This window comes from Phascolarctos cinereus, unplaced genomic scaffold, assembly GCF_003287225.1.
Source record: "Phascolarctos cinereus isolate Bilbo 61053 unplaced genomic scaffold, phaCin_HiC Scaffold_1;HRSCAF=81, whole genome shotgun sequence".
Taxonomy (NCBI): domain Eukaryota; kingdom Metazoa; phylum Chordata; class Mammalia; order Diprotodontia; family Phascolarctidae; genus Phascolarctos; species Phascolarctos cinereus.
Window position 1 is genome coordinate 202,465,567 of NW_027555514.1, and position 18,714 is coordinate 202,484,280.

The 18,714-nt window shown below is 34.2% G+C and overlaps 1 protein-coding gene across 1 annotated transcript in view; it reads left to right on the forward strand.

Annotated features, from left to right (window-relative positions):
* LRRK2 (leucine rich repeat kinase 2) overlaps positions 1–18,714 on the forward strand; it is a 204,874-nt gene that overhangs the window by 32,979 nt on the left and 153,181 nt on the right. Inside the window, exons 8-13 of the mRNA XM_020973685.2 lie at positions 3,307–3,426; positions 6,885–7,018; positions 7,102–7,181; positions 11,158–11,264; positions 15,465–15,594; positions 16,901–17,025. Coding sequence (XP_020829344.1) covers positions 3,307–3,426; positions 6,885–7,018; positions 7,102–7,181; positions 11,158–11,264; positions 15,465–15,594; positions 16,901–17,025 — 696 coding nt within the window. The remainder of the gene's footprint in view (positions 1–3,306; positions 3,427–6,884; positions 7,019–7,101; positions 7,182–11,157; positions 11,265–15,464; positions 15,595–16,900; positions 17,026–18,714) is intronic.

Below are 18,714 nucleotides of genomic sequence, written 5' to 3' on the forward strand. Positions count from 1 at the left end.
ATATACACTAATCTCTTTGGTATTTAAGTCCCTCACCTCCTAGTCCCAACTTATATTTCTTATACTTCTAATGAGATCAGTTTTGGATATCCAGATTGAGATTAGGGAGATGTAGTATAATTGCCTAGTGGCAGTAAAGGTGGCAGCCCAACTCCTGTCAATATCATCTTCACCTTGGCCCAAGCAGCAGCAAACCCAAGGAGCTCACAATCTAATATCATAAAAATGGAAAATTCTTCTTAGGAAGAAGCGTTTAAATCTATTCAATAAATCTGTAGAATGCAAAGCTGTAACTTTCTCATCTCTGACTCCATAACTCCAGATTCTGTGTTAAAACACTGACATCCCACTCAAAGTAACCAGGTTGTGGGAGTTCTAAGATTAATGGTAATAAGTAATTTTCTATCCAGCTACCAAATCCTTTTCTTTGTTTATCACGCTTTAGAGGTGATCATGAGTTTTCACATGCTATGCCAACAGAACAAAAGCTCCAGAAGGTTCTACACAATGCTAGAAAGATATTAATTATTATCCTGAAATCAGAATGAGTCTACTTTCTGAGGACCAGAAGCATTTTCCATTTTTATGAGGACAATTGATTTTAGAATGGAATATTTTCTTGCATTTTAATGAAGTATAAAAGTGAACACATTTCTGTTCTGGGGGAAACTGAAGTAATCTGCTATCTCATTTCTGTGATGGAGTCTAACTTATTTCAGTGAATACTCTGCTGGCTTCTTCACTCTTTCCAAGAAGGTGCATGAGAAATAGTCCAGAGACAGCTTATTTTGTGAAAAGGCCTGATCTCCTTCTCTTCCTCCCCTACTTTATTTTCAGCCTCTCCCAAGTCTCCCCAACTCTTAAACACCCTTACTGGATACTATCGTACTTGCCAGCTATTGTCTGCATTTGTCACTTCCCCTTTCAGCAAACTTTTTGAAAAGGGTCCATAATCAGTGCCATTGCTTCCTCTTTTCTCCTTTTCTTTTTAACTCTACAAGTCTATTTTATTACCTCTTCATTCATCAGAAACCACTCTCTCCAAACCAATCTCTTCATTGCAAAAATATCATGACCTCTTCTTGATCCTTATTGCCCTCTGTGCAGCATTTGAAACTTTTAACTATATTTTCCTTCTGGATATTCTGTGGAATTTTCTAACTGATTTCTCTCACTTCTTACATCTGCCTGACTGCTTTTGTCTGACTGCGGTGCTTTTGCTTGATCTTTGTCCATGTCCTGCCTACTAAGAGCAGATAACCTCCAACACTTTGTTCTGTATCCTCTTCTCTTTTCTTGTTATGCCAGTGATTCCCACACCTATTTATCTTTCAGAAGATAAATAGTCCTAGTCTCTCCTGAATTCTAGTGCTACATTACCAACTGCTAGTTTGACATTTTGATTGATTTTTCTTTCAGCATCTCAAACTCAACATGTCTAAAACAAGTCATTATCATTTTTCTCAGTCTTTACCACTCTGAATTTTCTTATTACATTTGAGGGCACCACCCTCCTTTTAGTCACTCAAGTTCATAACTCTGTTTTCATCCTTGATTCCTTTGACCAAGAGCAGTTACCCCATCTATCCTGTTGCCAGATCTTGTAATTTCTTGCATACACTCTCTTTTTTCCACTCACACAGTTCCCCCCTCTAGTTTAGACCCTCACCATCTTTCATTTATCCCCTTAATAAAAGGATTTGTTCTGTGAAGTTTGAATTCAGTCAGAGGGCTACACCTGAAGCCCTAGAGTGGCCTCAAGGCTGCAGGTTCCCTATCCCTGAATTCTAGACTATTATAATAACATTCTAATTGGGCTCCTTGCCTCAAGTCTGTTGCATACCTATCTTTCTTCCAATCAGCTGTCAAAGGTTATCCTAAAGTTGTAAATCTTCCCATATCACATCCCTATTGCATCAGATCAAAGTCAGTAAGCTTTTATTAAACATTTACCATGTTCCATGTGCTAAGAACTGGGAATACAAATATAAATAATGAAAGATAATCCTTGGTCTCAAGGAGCCCGTGTTTTTAAAATTGGGTTACAAATTTTCTCCTTCCCTTCCCACTCCCTTCGTTGAGAAGGGAAGCAGCTTGACATAGGTTATGCATATGTAGTCATGCAAAACATATTTCTGTATCAGTCATGTTATAAAAGAAAACAGACCAAAATAAAAACCCAAGAAAAATAAAGTTTAAAAAGTATGCTTTGATCTGTTTTCAGACTCCATCAGTTACTTCTCTGTGGATAGCATTTTTCTTAAGTATTTCAGAGTTGTCTTGGATCATTGTATTGCTGAGAATAGCTAAGTCATTCACAGTTGATCATCTTAAAATATTACTGTTACTGTGAACAGTGTTCTCCTCGTTCTACTCATTTCACTTTGCGTCAGTTCATTTAAGTCTCTTCAGTTTTTTCTGAGAGTATCTAGCTCATTATCAGTTATAGAACAGTACTATTCCATTACATCTCGTAATACCACAGATTGTTCAGCCATTCCCCAGTTGATGGGCGTGCCCTCAATTTCCAACTTTGCCACCAGAAAAGAATTGCTATAAATATTTGGCATAGTTCCAAATTGCTCTACATAATGGTTGAATCACTTCACAACTCCACCAACAGTAGTGTCTCAATTTTCCCACATCTCCTCCAACACTTATCATACTCTTTTTTCTGTTGTATTAGCCAATCTAACAGATGTGAGGTAATACTTCAGTTGTTTTAATTTGCATTTCTCCAATCAATAGTGATTTACAGGATTTTTTCTTATGACTATAGGTAGCTTTGATTACTTCATCTGAGAACTGACTGTTTATATTTTTTGATTATTTGTCAATTGGGGAATGGCTCTTATTTTACAGAAAGAATTCTTGAACTAGAGCTTGGACTTCCTTCCATTGAGGAAGTACACTGAAATTCCTTCCAACTACGAAGTATTGTAATTCTGTTAAAGTGCTTTTTTGCTCCATCAAGTGCTATGTAAATGTGGGCTATTATTAATAGAGGATTCTAGATCAGTCCTCTGTACAGTGAAATGCTATCCTTTTTGTGATGATGAAAAGAGAAGAAAAACACTACCCTTGCTCAGTTTCATTACATAGTTAATTAGATAATTAAATGGTAATAGTGTGCAACAATTTACCAAAAAATGTGTGGAAACATGCTAAGCTATTTTTAAGAAAAGTATTACTTCGTTATAAAGAGCTTAAAAGGAGTAGAATTACTATCCTATGATTTAAATGTAATAATTTATAGATAAATATAAAATTCTATTAATGTAGATTTAACTTATGATTTGTTTTTAGATAATTTCTTTAATATCCTGGTTTTAAATGAGGTTCATGAGGTCATTGTGAAAGCTGTTAAAAAATATTCAGAAAATGCAGCCTTACAGATCGCAGCACTAAGCTGTTTGGCTCTCCTCAGTAAGTAACTTTTGCCTTGCTGTGTTTAAAAAAAAATCTTCTTCAGTAAATGCTTAAAGATTTATTTTGTCTTGTTCTTTTCATAGTATCAAAATGTCTCATGCACAAAAAGAGGTTGTAATATACTTTTCTGCCCAAAGAGCAACCCATTAATTCAAAGCCCTATCCATGGGATGATTTAGCAAAGAAACTGCAATGACTAATCCAATGACACTGGTCATTTGCAATTTTGAATTCTGTGCTTGATGTGGTCTCAACAATTTTATTTATTCAAATTTCCTCGTATAATTTGGCTTTGAATATTGGTTACTTTCTTTTCATTCATTTTGTAATTATTTTATAACTGTTCTTTAGTCTGTTATTTTTTGTAGATTCTGTTTTAACTCATGATTGGACTGGAACTTAATTACTCTGGGACACTCTATTATTTTTATCATTAGCTAGAGGTGGTGAGAAGGAGTGGGGAGATGAACATAGAACTGCTTTTTCTTTGTTTACATTTTTGTTCTCATCTTCCTTATTAGACCAGGTTGAGATTTATCTGATTTATCAGGTTCAACTGTTTGTTTTGTTTTATTTTGAGAGGGAGGGTGCCACAGGGAAATGAGAATGGGAAGAAAGATAAAAAGTATGGTTATCAATCAAAGTGATTAAGTAGCTACCATGTACCAGGGACTGTGTTAGGTGCTGGTGTTACAAATACAAATAATGAAATAATTCCTAATCATGGGGAGTTTATATTTTAATGGCTACTTATCTCATTTTTGTGCTTCACTTTTATATTGTTGACATGGGAAATATGTTACTGAATACTAAAGACTAGATAGGATCTTTTTATAAGATAAATCTTTTACGAATAGAAATAAGTCTTACTGCTAAAAGTAAAGCCTTGAAAGTTGTATCTTTGTTTTCTTAATGTAATTTATTTAACATTTAAATTTATTTATTTTAAACATTGTTTTCTTTTTAAAGTATGCTTTCCAAATTTTCTCCCTCCCTGTCATCCCCATCCCCCACCCACTGAAAAGGCAAACAATATAATATCAATTATATATGTAAAATCATGCAAAACATATTTTCTTATATTTCCAAAAAAAAAGCAGGAAAACTAAAGTGAGAAAATTTTACTTTGGGTGCACTCAGAGTTGATCAGTTCTGTCTGTGGAGGTGGCTAGTATATTTTTCTTCACGAGTCCTTTGGAATTGTCTTGGATTATTGTATTGATCAGAGTAGTCGTGTCTTTCACAGTTGATTATTGTTTTTACTTGGCACAATAGTCTCCCAGTTCTTCTCACTTCACTTGCATCATTTTGTATAGGTCTTCTCATGTTTTTTTCTGAAACCACCCCCTCATCATCATAAGCCCCAACTTGTTCAACCATTCCCTAACTGGTGAACATTCCCTCAATTTCCAATCCTTTGCCATCACAAAAAGAGAGGTCTGCAAATTGTTGGTGTTTCCAAGGTGTTATGATCCTGGGAGAGGTATGGTCAGTTGTCTCCTGAAGGGTCCCTTGTCCCCTGCTCTTTGCTTTAGGACTGTACTCAAGGCTCCTTGTGACAAACCCTCAGTGCTCTTCTCTGCTTTGGAACTTCAACCTCAAACTGCCTCTGGGCAATAAAATTGCCATTCAGTGCCAGCTGTACCTAGTGTTAGCAAAGGGGCCCCTGTTATCCCTTTCTGACCAGTGGTTCAACTCCCTTATTGTCTGTAAGCCGGAAACTTCTGAAGCTACTGCTGCCACTGAGGCTGTAGTTGCTGCAGCAATTTTTGTATGTTCTGGACAGGCCTCCATCCAGGTGCCCCAGACTTCTCCTGCTGACCTTTTAAGTTTTCTTAGGCTAGAAAATGTTTCACCCAGCCCTTTTGTTCATTCTGCTGCTCCAAAATTCGCTTTCAGAAATCATTTTAAAGTTGCTTTGAAAGGCATATTGAGAAAGTACAGCTGAGTAGCTTCTGCCATCTTGGCTCTGCTCCCTCCCTCCTCACCCCATCTTAATGTAATTTAAAGGAGACTTCAAAAACAAAATGTCTCATGCTTAGAAAATAAACCATAGGCATGAAAATTTTTGGAATTTCATTAAAACTCTAGTTGATTTTGCTCTAAAAAAATTTGAAAAGTAACACATTGATCAGAATTCTCCATGGAGTAGAGGTTGGGGGCTGAAATAATATATAAATAATCAGCTTGGAAACTCTACAAAATAGCTTCCTAAAGAATCTTTACGTTTATTCACTTGTATTCCAGAAGATATGATCTAGCTAGAAGTAGTACTTTCATCTTTGTTCATTTATTTATAATAATTTTCTTTAAACACAAAAGATTCTCTTTGTTGAATAGTAATAGCTAATTACTAACATTCATATAGTGTTTACTGTGTGCCAGGCACTATGCTAAGTGCTTTTATAATTATTATCTCATTTGATCCTCACAACAACCTTGGAATATAGTAACTACTATTATGCCCATTTTACAGATGGGGAAATTGAGACAAACAAAGGCTAAGTGACTTGTCCAGGGTCACACAGCTAGTAAGTGTGTAAGGCTAGATTTGAAATCAAGTCTTCCTGACTCCAGGACTAGTTGCTTCCAGCATTGTGGTTTTTCCAGTTATGGAGCTGGACTCACAACTATTGCTTCCTCCACAATTCAATGTACTCACAGGTTGCTTTTAAAGAAGATGCCAATGCTAAATTTATTCAATAGGTTGATCATATTAATCACAGAAATTTTCCAAATGATGTATGCTCATTAAAGTCATCATAATATATCATTTTGGGAAAGGTAATATTAATAAGAAGAGCATCTAGATAGCTAAGTTTTAGAACAATCTTCTGGGCATAATTGAGACAGATATCTTTGGAGCTCCCTAATCCAGAGAACCTGTAGAGCCTTCAATTATAGGGCCTTCTACACTGTCTCCTATTCCTCTTTTCATGAATTTAATTTCATTGATTTTTCTTCAGTTAATAAACATTTATTTTCTTTTGCCCTTCCCCCTCCGTCCCACCAAAGAAAAAAAGAGAGAAACAAAGCTTTTGTAAGAGTTATGCATTGGGCAAGCAAAATAAATTCCCATTGGCCACATCTGAAAATGAGTGTCCCTTCTGTGAATTAAAATTGTGATGAACTTTTTTTGGGGGTGATATTTTTAAGTATGGTCCTCTTCAGAATAACCTTCAATAAAATAAGCATAAGTTCAACTTAAAATGAGGGAAAAGAAAAAATAATTTAGTGATACGTGTGTGGTTGGTCTAAGAATTGTGACACAGTTGGATTTATTCTAGAAGTGAAGTGCCGTCTGGTAATATTATTCATTGAATGTTACGTATTTTGTTTTCACTGTTTATTAATATACTATATCAGTAGAGGTTAAGCTTTATCCATTTTGAAATATGAAATCACACGGCAGTCATTCCAAATTAGGACTAATTTATGGCATTTTTATCTTCAAGCTGAAACTATTATTTTAAACCAAGATTTTGAAGAAAAGAAAAAGAATCAGGAAGATGATGAGGACAATAAATTATACTGGCTAGAAGCCAGTTACAGAGCATTGACATTGCATAGAAAGAACACAGATGTGCAGGTTTGATTACTACTAAGTCACTTTTCAGATTGATTGAGAGTTGTTTATATAATTATATAAACTTTTTTTTCCCCCCAATCCAGGAGGCTGCATGCTGGGCTTTGAACAATCTACTTATGTACCAAAGCAATTTACATGAAAATATTGGAGATGAAGATGACCAGTCAGTAGTAATGATTTTATGTTTATAAATGTTAATTAAATTAGAAGAAGTTATTTGCTAAAATTAATATTTTTACTTTAGAAGATCTTTATGTATATCTGAGAGTTTCTCCAGAGATGATAGTAGATTCACAGTGTTTGGACCTCAGTGCCTTCAATAAGTTATTTGCTAACTTACTTTAACAAAAGTTATAATTGAAAGCTATTGAAGTCTTAATAGAAATTCCAGTAAGCTAGTGACTTTTGGGTAATCAGTGAACATTCAAAATAGCGTATTTCCAGTTTCATCCATAAATGCTACCATATCACAATACATCTAGGCACCCTGGTCTCCCTGCTTTTCCTCAAACAAGACATCTCTCAGCTCTAGGCATTTTCAGTGGCAGTTCTACATGTCTGGAATCTTCTCCCTCTTTGTCTCTGCCTTCTGGCTTCCCTGGCTCCTTCAAGTCCCAGTTAAAATACCACTTTCTACAGAAAGCCTTTCCCATTCCCTCTTAATTTTAGTGCCTTCCCTCTATTAATGTTTTCTTATTTATCCCTTACTTAACTTGCTTATATCTAGTTATTTTCATGTTGTCTCCCTCATTAGGTTGTGAGCTCCTTGAGTGCAGGGCCTTTTACTTTTTTTCGTATCCCTAGCTCTAAACACAGTGCCTGGCACATGGTAGGTGCTTAACAGATACTTGTTGGTTTCATATTGACAACAGAAGATTAATGGCAAACATCATTTGGCTACACTTCTCTAATTGAGTCTGTTACCTCTACGTAAATCTTCTATTTGATATTTAATGGCCTTCTCAACCTGACCCCTTGCAAGCCTTTCCATTCTTCTTACCCTTGATTTCCTTCCATGAACTCTCTAATTGAACTACATTGGTTGGCTTGCTGTTCCTCATATATGATCTTCTCACATTCTCCTCCTTCACTTTCTAGCTTTCCTGGCTTTCCTCATCTAAAATCTAGCCTTCTCTTTCCAAGTCCTATCCTTCTTCCCTCACTTCTGCTAGTACCTTTCCTCTTTGATTAACTTACATTAGCCCTATATATATCTTATATGTACAAAGTTATCTGCACATTTTCTTTCCCTTTACAATGTGTGCTTTTTGAGTTCAGGGACCATTTTTTTGCCTTTCTTTGTATCCTAAATACTTAGTGCAGTGCCTGACACATAAGTTGCTTAATAAATTCTTGTTGACTAACCAATCTGGAAGGATGAATAATATTACTCTTCGAAGAATATCACTATCATCCTGTTTTGTATTTGCATATTTTAGGAGGGTACATAAGGAATATTCATGTGGCAGTTATTCAGTTTTAATTTTCAGCTTGCAAACCCAATTTATATAAGTCCTTCACAGCAAATTTCTTTTTCATTCCTTTTACAAAGTTTCATGAATGTCTTTTTTTAAAAATTTACATTTTATTTTTTCAGTGAACAAAAATTGATTTTCTTTTTTTCTCCTTCCTCTCTCTGTTGTAAAACAAAACAAAACAAAACAAAAAAACCTTCTAATGGGTATGTGTAATTAAGCAAAACAGTTCCTGCATTGACCTTATCCAGAAAATATGTGTCATTCTATACTGGAGTCCATCTTCTCTTCGTTGGGGGTGGTTAGCATGATTCATTATCTGTCCTCCAAAATCATGGCTGTTTGTTGTGTTGATGAGGATTCTAAAGGCCTTCAAAGTTGTTTATTTTTAGTGTTGTTGTGTTTTGCTCACTTCCCCATGCAATGTATATAGGTTTTCCCAGGTTTCAATGAAATTGTTCCTTTCATTATTTTTTTTATAACAGTACTGTTCCCTTACATTCATATATACCATTTTTATTCAACTATTTACCATTTGAGAGACATCCACTTTAATTTCCAATTCTTTGCTACCACAAAAAAAGTTGCTATAGATTTTTTTTTTTACGCATAGGTTCTTCTTTCTTTGATCTCTTTGGTATATAGGTTTACTAATGACATTGTTGTGTTAGTAGTTTAGTAGCTGTGAAAATGCATTTCCAAATTGCTCTTTAGAATGGCTAGACCCATTCACAACTCCATCACCAGCATATTTCTTCACCTGTTTTCCTACAACTTTACATTGGTAATTTTCCTTTTTTGTCAGTTTTTCTAACTTGAGCTTCAGAATTACGTTAATTTGAATTTTTCTAATTTTTAGTGATTTGGAACATTTTTTCATATGACTGTTTATTGGCTTTTATTTGTTACACAGAAAATTCTTTTTTTCATATTCTTTGTCCAAGTATCATTTGGGTAATGATTACCTTTTGTATCTCTAACTCATTTATTTCAAAATATATCCCCTTCTCTTGCACCAATGACAGACTTTTTCTTAACAAAGAATTAAAAGAAAAAACAAATAGTATAGCAAAACCAATTAATAAATCGATCACAACAGGCAACATACAGCATTTTGTACTCATAAGCCTACACTTGTTTAGTAAGAAGAGGGGAGGTATGTTTCCTCATCTCTTATTGAGAGCAAATACTATTCTTTATACTTTTCAGTTTTAATTTATTGTTGTTTTTGTTTAGTTTTAGTTCTTTTAGTTGTCAAAGTGGTGTGAAACTCAAATAGAAAGGAGGACCATGTATTAACATTGTCTGTATTTTTATTTATCATGTTCAATATATCTCAAGTACACTTTAATCTAGTTTGGGCCAACCTTGGGAGTCACTGCATGTTTGACATCTTTTTTGTAGATGTATATATTATCTTGCTTTCAGTGGTTTTCTGAACTCCTTATATTTATTCTCTTCTTATCAAATGATATTTGTAAGAGGTGCTTAACACACTGTATGGTGCATAATACATGATAAATAAATAGTTATTCCTTTTCCTTTCCCTTGTTCTCCTTCATCTTTGCCAATTTGCGGTAGGTGAAATGAAACCTTAGAGTTGCTTTTATTTGCATTTCTCATTGCGGTTTGGAGCAATTTGTGGGATTTTTTTAAAAAGTAATTTATGGTTCTTTTGAAAGCCACTTGTTCATATTTTTTGACAGTTTATATATTGGGAACTGACTCTTGATTTTTGTATATATTTCTTTAATTCCCCATATATTTTAAATATCAAACCTTTTTCATAGATGACCACAGAGGTCATTTAATCCAATCTCCTGATTTTACAGATGAGGGAACTGAAGCCTATAAAGCTTAAGTACCTTGCCCGAGGTCATACAGGTAGTAAATGATGGAGCTAGCATTTGATTTCAGGTTCTCGGATTTCAAATCAAGCATTTTTTACATTGCTTCATACTGCTTTCCTACGTGATATCTGTTGCAAAGATTTCTTCCTCAATCTACTGCTTACCTTCTTATCTTGGTTCCTTTCATTTTCTTTACATAAAATTTTTTTAACTTTTCTATCATCAAAATTGTTTGTTTTATGTTTTGTCATCTCTTTTCCTTGTTTAATGAAGTCTCTAACTAGCCATAGTTGTGAAAGATGCTTCCATCCATTTTTGACCAGTTTTAAAACTTTATAATATTTTTCATATTTGTCAAGTATTTGTTTTGAACTGTGGTGTAAGATGCTAATGTAAATTTATTGTTTTTGCAAAGATAATTTCTAACATAAATAATGATGCTTTTGTTATGTAAGCTTGCATTCTATCTCCATTTTCTGTGCGAATTTCCCTTCAGTACCTTTTATTAGCTGTACTTTTCTGTTACCATTGACATTTCCCTCCTTCTCTTATTCTCTCTTTAACTCTCTTCTTATTACTCTCTGACCTTACTATCTCTTATAATTTCTGCCCAGAATCACTGTTGAAAGGGTAGTGAAAAATGCTTATTTTCTCAGCAGCTTATGATTTCTATCTCAATGTTAACCAGTCCCAGTGGAAAATTACAAAAATTGCTTAAGTATAATTTATTAAATATTTTAGACATTTTTCATAGAGAACAATTGAAATAATCATTAAAAGTTATTGTTAATTTTTAAATTTACATTTGAAAAAGGTATCCAGTACATAGGGAAATGCTGCTTGCCATGCTGATGCATTCTTCATCAAAAGAAGTATTTCAGGCGGCTGCTAATGCATTGTCAACTCTATCAAAACAAAATGGTAAGGAATAGCTTATGATGTAAAAGTTTTTATATCATTAAATTTTTATTTTATTTTTAGTGTAGTTCTTATTTTACTTTACCTTTTGTCAGTTAAAAAGCGTTAATTTTCTATTCCCCCTACCTCCTTCTTTCATTGAAAATAAATAAAAACAATATTCATCCAACATATATTCATAGTTAAGCAAAAGACATCACATTGATTCTGTCTTAAAATGATTATCTCACTTTGTATCTTGAGTCCATCACCTCTCTGTCAGGAAGTGACATGTTGCATTATCAGACCTCTAAAGCCATGATTAGTGATAGATTGCTCAGAGTTCCTAAGTATTTACTTCAGCTGAAGTATAATAGTTTTTACTCTAGCCCTCTGTTTTAAATATGTATGAGTATTTGTCTTGTAAATATGAAATGTGGGATTCTGATTTCTAATCCTTTTTTGCTATCCATTTCCATTTTAAGAGTGAGTTTATCCCATTCACATTCATGGTTATAATAATTGTATATTGCTCTCCATTCTATGCTTTTATGTTTTTCCTTTTCTTGTTTCTAACACTTTATTTATAAAAATTAGGATTATGCGAGAGAAGTGTGCTCAACTCCAGTGTTGTAGGTTTGGTACCATCTGCTTTGCTTCCCTGACCCTCTTTTCTTTCCCTCACCCAAAGCCCAATTGCAAGTTCTTATCCATTTTATTATTTAAAAAAATTTTTTTAACATGTTTATTTAAAGTTTTCACTTCCACATTCTATTTATCCCTCCCTCCCCTTTTCCCTCCCTGAGATTTTAAGCAGATATAGGTTATACGTGTATAATTATGTAAAACATTTCCATAATAGTCATTTTGTATAAGAAGACTCGAATAAAAGAAAAAAATGAAAGAAAGAAAGTGGAAAATAGCATGCTTCAGTCTATATTCAATAAGTAGCAGTTCCTTCTCTGAAGACAGATAGTATGCTTCATCATTAGTCCTTTGGAATTGTCTTGGACCATGTACTCCTGTGAAGAGCTAGGTCATTCACAGTTCTTCATCAAACAATATTGCTCTTACTATGTGCAATGTTCACTTGGTTCTGTTCATGCATCAGTTCATGTAAGTCTTTCCAGGATTTTCTGAAATCATCTTGCTTGTCATTTCTTACAGCACAATAACATTACATTACAGTCATATGTCACAGTTTGTTTAGCCATTTCTCAGTTGATGGACATCCCTGCATCCCTTTGATTTCCAATTCTTAGCCACCACAGAAAGAGATGCTGTAAATATTTTTGTACAAATAGGTACTTTTCCCTTTATTTGGGTGTCTTTAGGATGTAGACTTAGCAGTGGTATTGCTGGATCAAAGGGTCTGCACAGTATCATAGCCCTTTGGACATAGTTCCAAATTGCCCTCTGGAATGATTAGATCAGTTCACAACTCCACCAACAGTGCTTTAGTGTCCCCGTTTTGCCACATCCCTTCCATCATCCAGCATTTTCCTTTTTTTTGATAGCCACTTTGATAGATTTCTTTGTCTGAAAACTGCCTGTTCATATCCTTTTACCATTTATCAATTGGGGAATGATTTGTATTTTTATAAATTTGGCTCAGTTCTCTATATTTTTGAGAAATGAGGCCTTTATCAGAGATACTAGTTGTAAAAATTTTTTCCTCAGTTTTCTGCTTTCCTTATAATTTTGGTTGCATTGGTTTGTGCAGAAACTTTTAAATTTTATGTAATTGAAATGATCTATTTTACCTTTTGTTTGCTCTCTATATCTTCTTTGGTCCTAAGTTTTTCACTTATTCATAAATTTGATAGATAAACTATTCCATGCTCTCTTGATTTGCTTATGTTATCACCCATTATGTGTATATTCCTTTCTGTTCCCATCCAGTTTTCTCTAAAGGTCTGTCATATCTAACTTTTCTAATATTCTAGTTTCTTTCTTGTTTATTGTTTGGTTGGATTTATTGAGTTCTGAGAAGGAACAGTTGTGGTCCCCCATTGGATTTGCTGTCTGTTTCTTCCTGTAATTCATTTACTTCCTCATTTAAGAATTTGGATGCCATACCACTTGGTGCACATATGTTTAGTATTGATAATACCTCATTGGCTTATGGTACCTTTAGCTAGATGTAGTTTCTTCTTTTAATTAGGTCTAATTTGGCTTTTACTTTGTCTGAGATAAGGATTGCTACCCTTGCTTTTTTACTTCAGCTGAGGCATAGTAGATTCTGTTCCAGCCTGTTAACTTTACTCTGTACATGCCTCTGTGCTTTCAAGTGTGTTTCTTGTAAGCAACATATTATAGGGTATTGGTTTTTGATCCATTCTTCTATCTGCTTCCATTTTATGGAGAGTTCATCACATTCACCTTTACAGTTATGATTACAACCTGTGTATTACCCTCCATCCTATTCTTCCTCCTGTTTGTCTTCTCTCTCCTTTCATCTTTTCCCTCCTCACCAGCATTTTGCTTCTGTTTGCTACCACCTCCCCTTCTGTCAGTCCCCACCCCAGCCTTTACTTAGTCTCCTCCCCCCTTCCCTGTTGTGTAAGATAGATTTCTATATTCAACTGATAATGTATATTATTCCCTATTTGAGCCAATGCTGATGAGATTAAGATTCAAGTGATGCTTGTTGCATCACTCTCATTTTCTGCTCCACTGTAATAGGTTTTTCTTGCCTCTTCATGTGAAATAATTTACCCCACTCTACCTCTCCCTTCCTTCTGCACCCAATGTATTCCTCTTTCCATCCCTTAATTATTTTTTTTTGTTATTTCCTCAAATTCACCTTATTACCCATATCAGCTATCTGTGTATATTCTTTCTATCTGTACTGTTAGTGATACAGTTTTTAGGAGTTATAAGTATCATCTTCTCATGTATGGATGTAAACAGTTTAGCTCTATTGAATCCCTTATGTTTTCTTTTCCCTTTTTATCAGTTTATGCTTTTCTTGAGTCTTGATATTGGAAGTCATATTTTTGGTTTAGTTCTGGTCTTCTCCTTCTAAAAGCTTGAAATCCTTCTATTTCATAGAATGGCTTTTTTCCCCCCTTGATATGTTATGCTTAATTTTGCCAGGTAAGTGATTCTTGGTTATGGTCCTAGCTCCTTTGCCTTCCAGAATTTCATGTTCTATGACCTCTGATTCTTTAGTGTTGCCAGCTGCCAAGACCTGTGTGATCCTGATTGTGGCTCAGCAATATTTGAATTGTTTCTTTCTGGCCACATGTGGTATTTTTTCTTTGACATGATAGCTCTGAAATTTAGTGGTAATGTTCCTTGGAGTTTTTATTTTGGGATGTCTTTGCTGAGGTGATTGGTGGATTCTTTCGATGCTTATTTTGCCCTCTGGTTCCATCACAGGTCAGTTTTCCTTGACACTTTTATACTGTCTAGATCCGTATTTTGATTATGGCTTTCAGATAGTCCAGTGATTTCTGATATTGTCTCTCCTGGATATATTTTCGAGGTCATTTTTTTCCATAAAGTATTTTACATCGTCTTTTTTTCATTCGTTTGAATTTTCTTGATTGATTCTTGATGTTTCATAGTCATTAGCTTCCACTTGCCCTATTCTAGCTTTTTAAAAAAAAATTATTTAGTATTTAATTTTTCTGTCCCTTCTTCCCTCCCCACTCTCATTTCATTGAGAAGGCAAGCAGTTTGATATAGAATGGTCCTTGCATTAATTAGAGTTAATACTTTTAAAGTTGTTGTTATTACATAAATTATTCTCTTAGTTCTGTTCATTTCACTCTATGTTAGTGCATACAAGCCTTTCCTAGGTTTATCTCAAACCAACTCTTTCATCATTTCTTACAGTATATGATTAATTCATATACAGTAATTTGTTTAACCATTGCTCAGTTAATAGGCTTATAAGTGCCTTTTCTCTTTCTTTGTTCTTTTTTAACATATTGCTGGATCAAAGTGTATGCCAGATTTATTCGCTTTTGGGGCATAACTTCAAATTGCTTTCCAGAATAGTTGGACCAATTAACAACTCCACCAATGGTGCATTGATAATGCTGTTTTCCTGCAGCCCTGCCAGTATTTATCATTTCACATTTTTGGCATTTTTATACAAGTAAATTTGTATTATTCTGTTTTTCCTATTAATGTGGAGTATGTGAATTAATTCTTTTGTAAAACATTTACAGAAAAATATTTTCATTTCTGCAAATAATATATATTATCTTGTAGTTAATGTCAGAAAAGCCCTGTTGTCAAAAGGAATATACTGGAATGTACTGCTATTAATGATGAAGCATTTACACTTCACTGAAGTGGCTGAAAGTGGATGCAAAATGTTAAATCATCTTTTGGAAGGAAGGTAATAGTAGAATTATGGAGTTATCTAATGTGCCTGATTTGAGATCAGATAAAATTTTGTTATAAGCTGTTTTTAATAATTTCAAAAATTTGAATGTTAAAACTTTTCTTTGAGAAATATGGTCCTATATGAGTTAATTTTGTAGTCTCATATAATCTTAGACATAAGGCCCTTCAGTGATAGAAAGCACCTTTATTTCTAGAATTTTAGAATTACTACTTAAAACTTCAACTTTTATTCACAGGTGCTAGATTTAAGAGGGGGCAAATCTGTAGTTGCATTCATAGGCAGTACTTAACTATACTTCAAACTGTTTAAGTGATGATAGCTATCTTACTATACACATTATGTGTTATCTCATTTGATTTCATTTGATCCAGTGGTACAAGAGAAATAGGTACAAGCAGGGAGAAATCTCCTTAGCTGTCTCTCTAATGCAGCTGACTTAGATTTGGACCCTACTAACTGACTACCATTCAAAACCATTAGTACAACTCCATAAAATTTTTGATTTCCCATATAAGGTACTGAATTTTAAAACTGATTAAAATACATAAAGAAGACAGGAAAAAGTTACTGGGACAGGAGTAATTTCCAAATGAGTAGTTGACTGTGTACTATCACACCAGGTTAGAAAAAAGTATATATATGAGAGATATTTCATTGCAGTTACTATAGTTGCAAGCTAATTGTTTGATCAGTACTGGCAAATGAGAAATGAAGGTGCAAAAGTGCTTTAAAATTATGCGTGAAAATGCCCTTGAAATGATTTTCAGTCTCAGGAATTTTCAGGAATACATGTGAGACTTTAAATTATTATAGCTGGAAATTAGGCAGTTTAATAGCTATTTTAAAAATTATTACATTCCATTGAGGAAATATGTAGATGTAATATGTTACATATGAAAATTTTATGTGTGGAGAAGAAATTAGTATTTGTAGCCTAAAAAATCTGTCATGTGACAATACTGAGCCCAGTCATATGCCATACCAGTTTTTACACAGGAAGTCCCTTTTCTTCCAGAAGAATACGCTTTGTTGCATATATAAAAATTTAATAAGAACATGGGAAATTTGATTGACTTTAGTAGCTTAACATACTGACCCACATTCAGGTTGCTATTAAATTTCTTGTATGTTCAGTGTAAAAGATTACTTTGACGATGTTCCAAGAGTTATTGTATACAATTTTAATTGAATTAAAATCCTGCATATAACATGTGTCTCGTATCATGGTTTTGAATGTATAGATGTTCCTTGTAGTATGTTTCACTTTTTATCACTTATTTAAATTTCATATCTTCAGTAACCTTCACCTAGATGTAATGGCATCAGTGACATCTAACATAATAAAAATTATGAAAAGTCACAAAACCTCATCAACAGTGCAGCTGGAGGCACTTCAAACTATTTTACATATCATTGTCCCAGGTAAGTGATAATAATTGCTTTTGTTTGCCAGAGGTAATGAAATGGGAGAGGTTAGATTGATTTCTGACCTACCATTAAGTATCTAGTCATTTTGTTGCAAATAGTAAAATATTTTTAGCCTAACTTAAACACTAATATCACATTTTAAAGGTCTAATTTTTGTAGAACCAAACAAATTTATTACCTCTATACTAATAGTAAAAAGGTAGATGAGGGTCAAGGATCCTTAGAGGATAGTTTTAAAAAAAAATCACATTCATATAAAGTAATGTGATCAGCGAACTTTGATATTGAGCAACTTTTAATGCTATCATTGTCATTATGCAATACATTTTTAGAATTCTTTTGAAATTGCCTTCGCCTTCAGAAGACTAACAATCAATTACACTATCCACCTCATGCCAAAAAAGTGATAAGACCAGATAATCCAGAATGCGCCATGCAATTTTGGACATAGCCAGTGCAGGAATTTTTTTGTTGGACTATGCATGTTTGTTAAGAGTTTTGTTTCAGGGGACAGCTAGGTGGTGCAGTGGATAGAACACTGGCTCTGGAGTCAGGAGGACCTGAGTTCAAATCCGGCCTCAGACACATAATGCTTACTAGCTGAGTGACCCTGGGCAAGTCACTTAACCCCATTGCTTAGCCAAAAAAAAAATTTTTTTTTCTTGTTTCCCTGCCCTCCTCTCTACAAATCAGTAGAGGGGAGGGGCTTTGAGAAGGGTAGAGATAATAAATTAATTTAAATATTTAAAAAGAAACCTTTTAAAAATTACCTTTGGAGTCTGTAGGCACATTCTTTCAAATATCCTCAGTTGTTAGTTATAAGCTTCCTTTGAGGACTAGATTTGATTTTTTTTTCCAGACAAAAGCCATCCATTGTCAAATTTGGTGAGTTAGAGGAGTGATCAAGTCAGGAATCTGTTGGGGGTTATAAACCAAGTTATAACTATAACAGATAGTGATTTTATTTTGTGAATTTTTCTTTTTTATGGGCATCGACTTCGGAGGAAGTTTTAAAAGCTATTTTAAAAATGTTTTGAGCATTGTTGGTATTGTTGAAATACTATATTTCTCTTCAGTGGTGACTACTTGAAAGATTAGCATTTGTTGATTTACATGTTTTAGTATGTATCTTTCCTTCAAGAGAAAGAACTTTCATTTGGCAGAATGGAAAGGCCTCTCCAGCCTCTCTCTCCAGCTTAAAAGAAAGCTCTAGGTGTGAGCGTGATAAATTTTTGGTTGATAGTCTCTTTAAATGTTCCCTCTCTTTTTTGGAAGTTTCTGTTTTCTACCATTTTCATTATGCTTTTTCTCTGTTCCCAATAGGGTTCAGTTTTCTTGCCAGCTATCTCTAGCATACCAGTTTACTGCACTAGTTTTATGATACTGTGTTTAAACTTCTCGTTTTTAGGTCCCTCTGCTTTAGCCTTGTAGACTCTCTTTATGTGCCTATTTTTAGGATCCACTGCTAGTAGTTTCATTACCAGGTCTTTCACCATAACCTGACCAGGTTGTTTTTGCCTAGTTGGTTTTGCTACCTATGCTTTCCCTGAACATATCCATCTCGCTTTGTCCTTGATGATGGATTAGAATCCTGGAGGGGGCATGGCTTCCTTTCCCTAACAGTACTGGTGGGACAAGGCAGTATGTTTGTTTTAAAATGATTAGTGTCAAAAAAAAATAGTG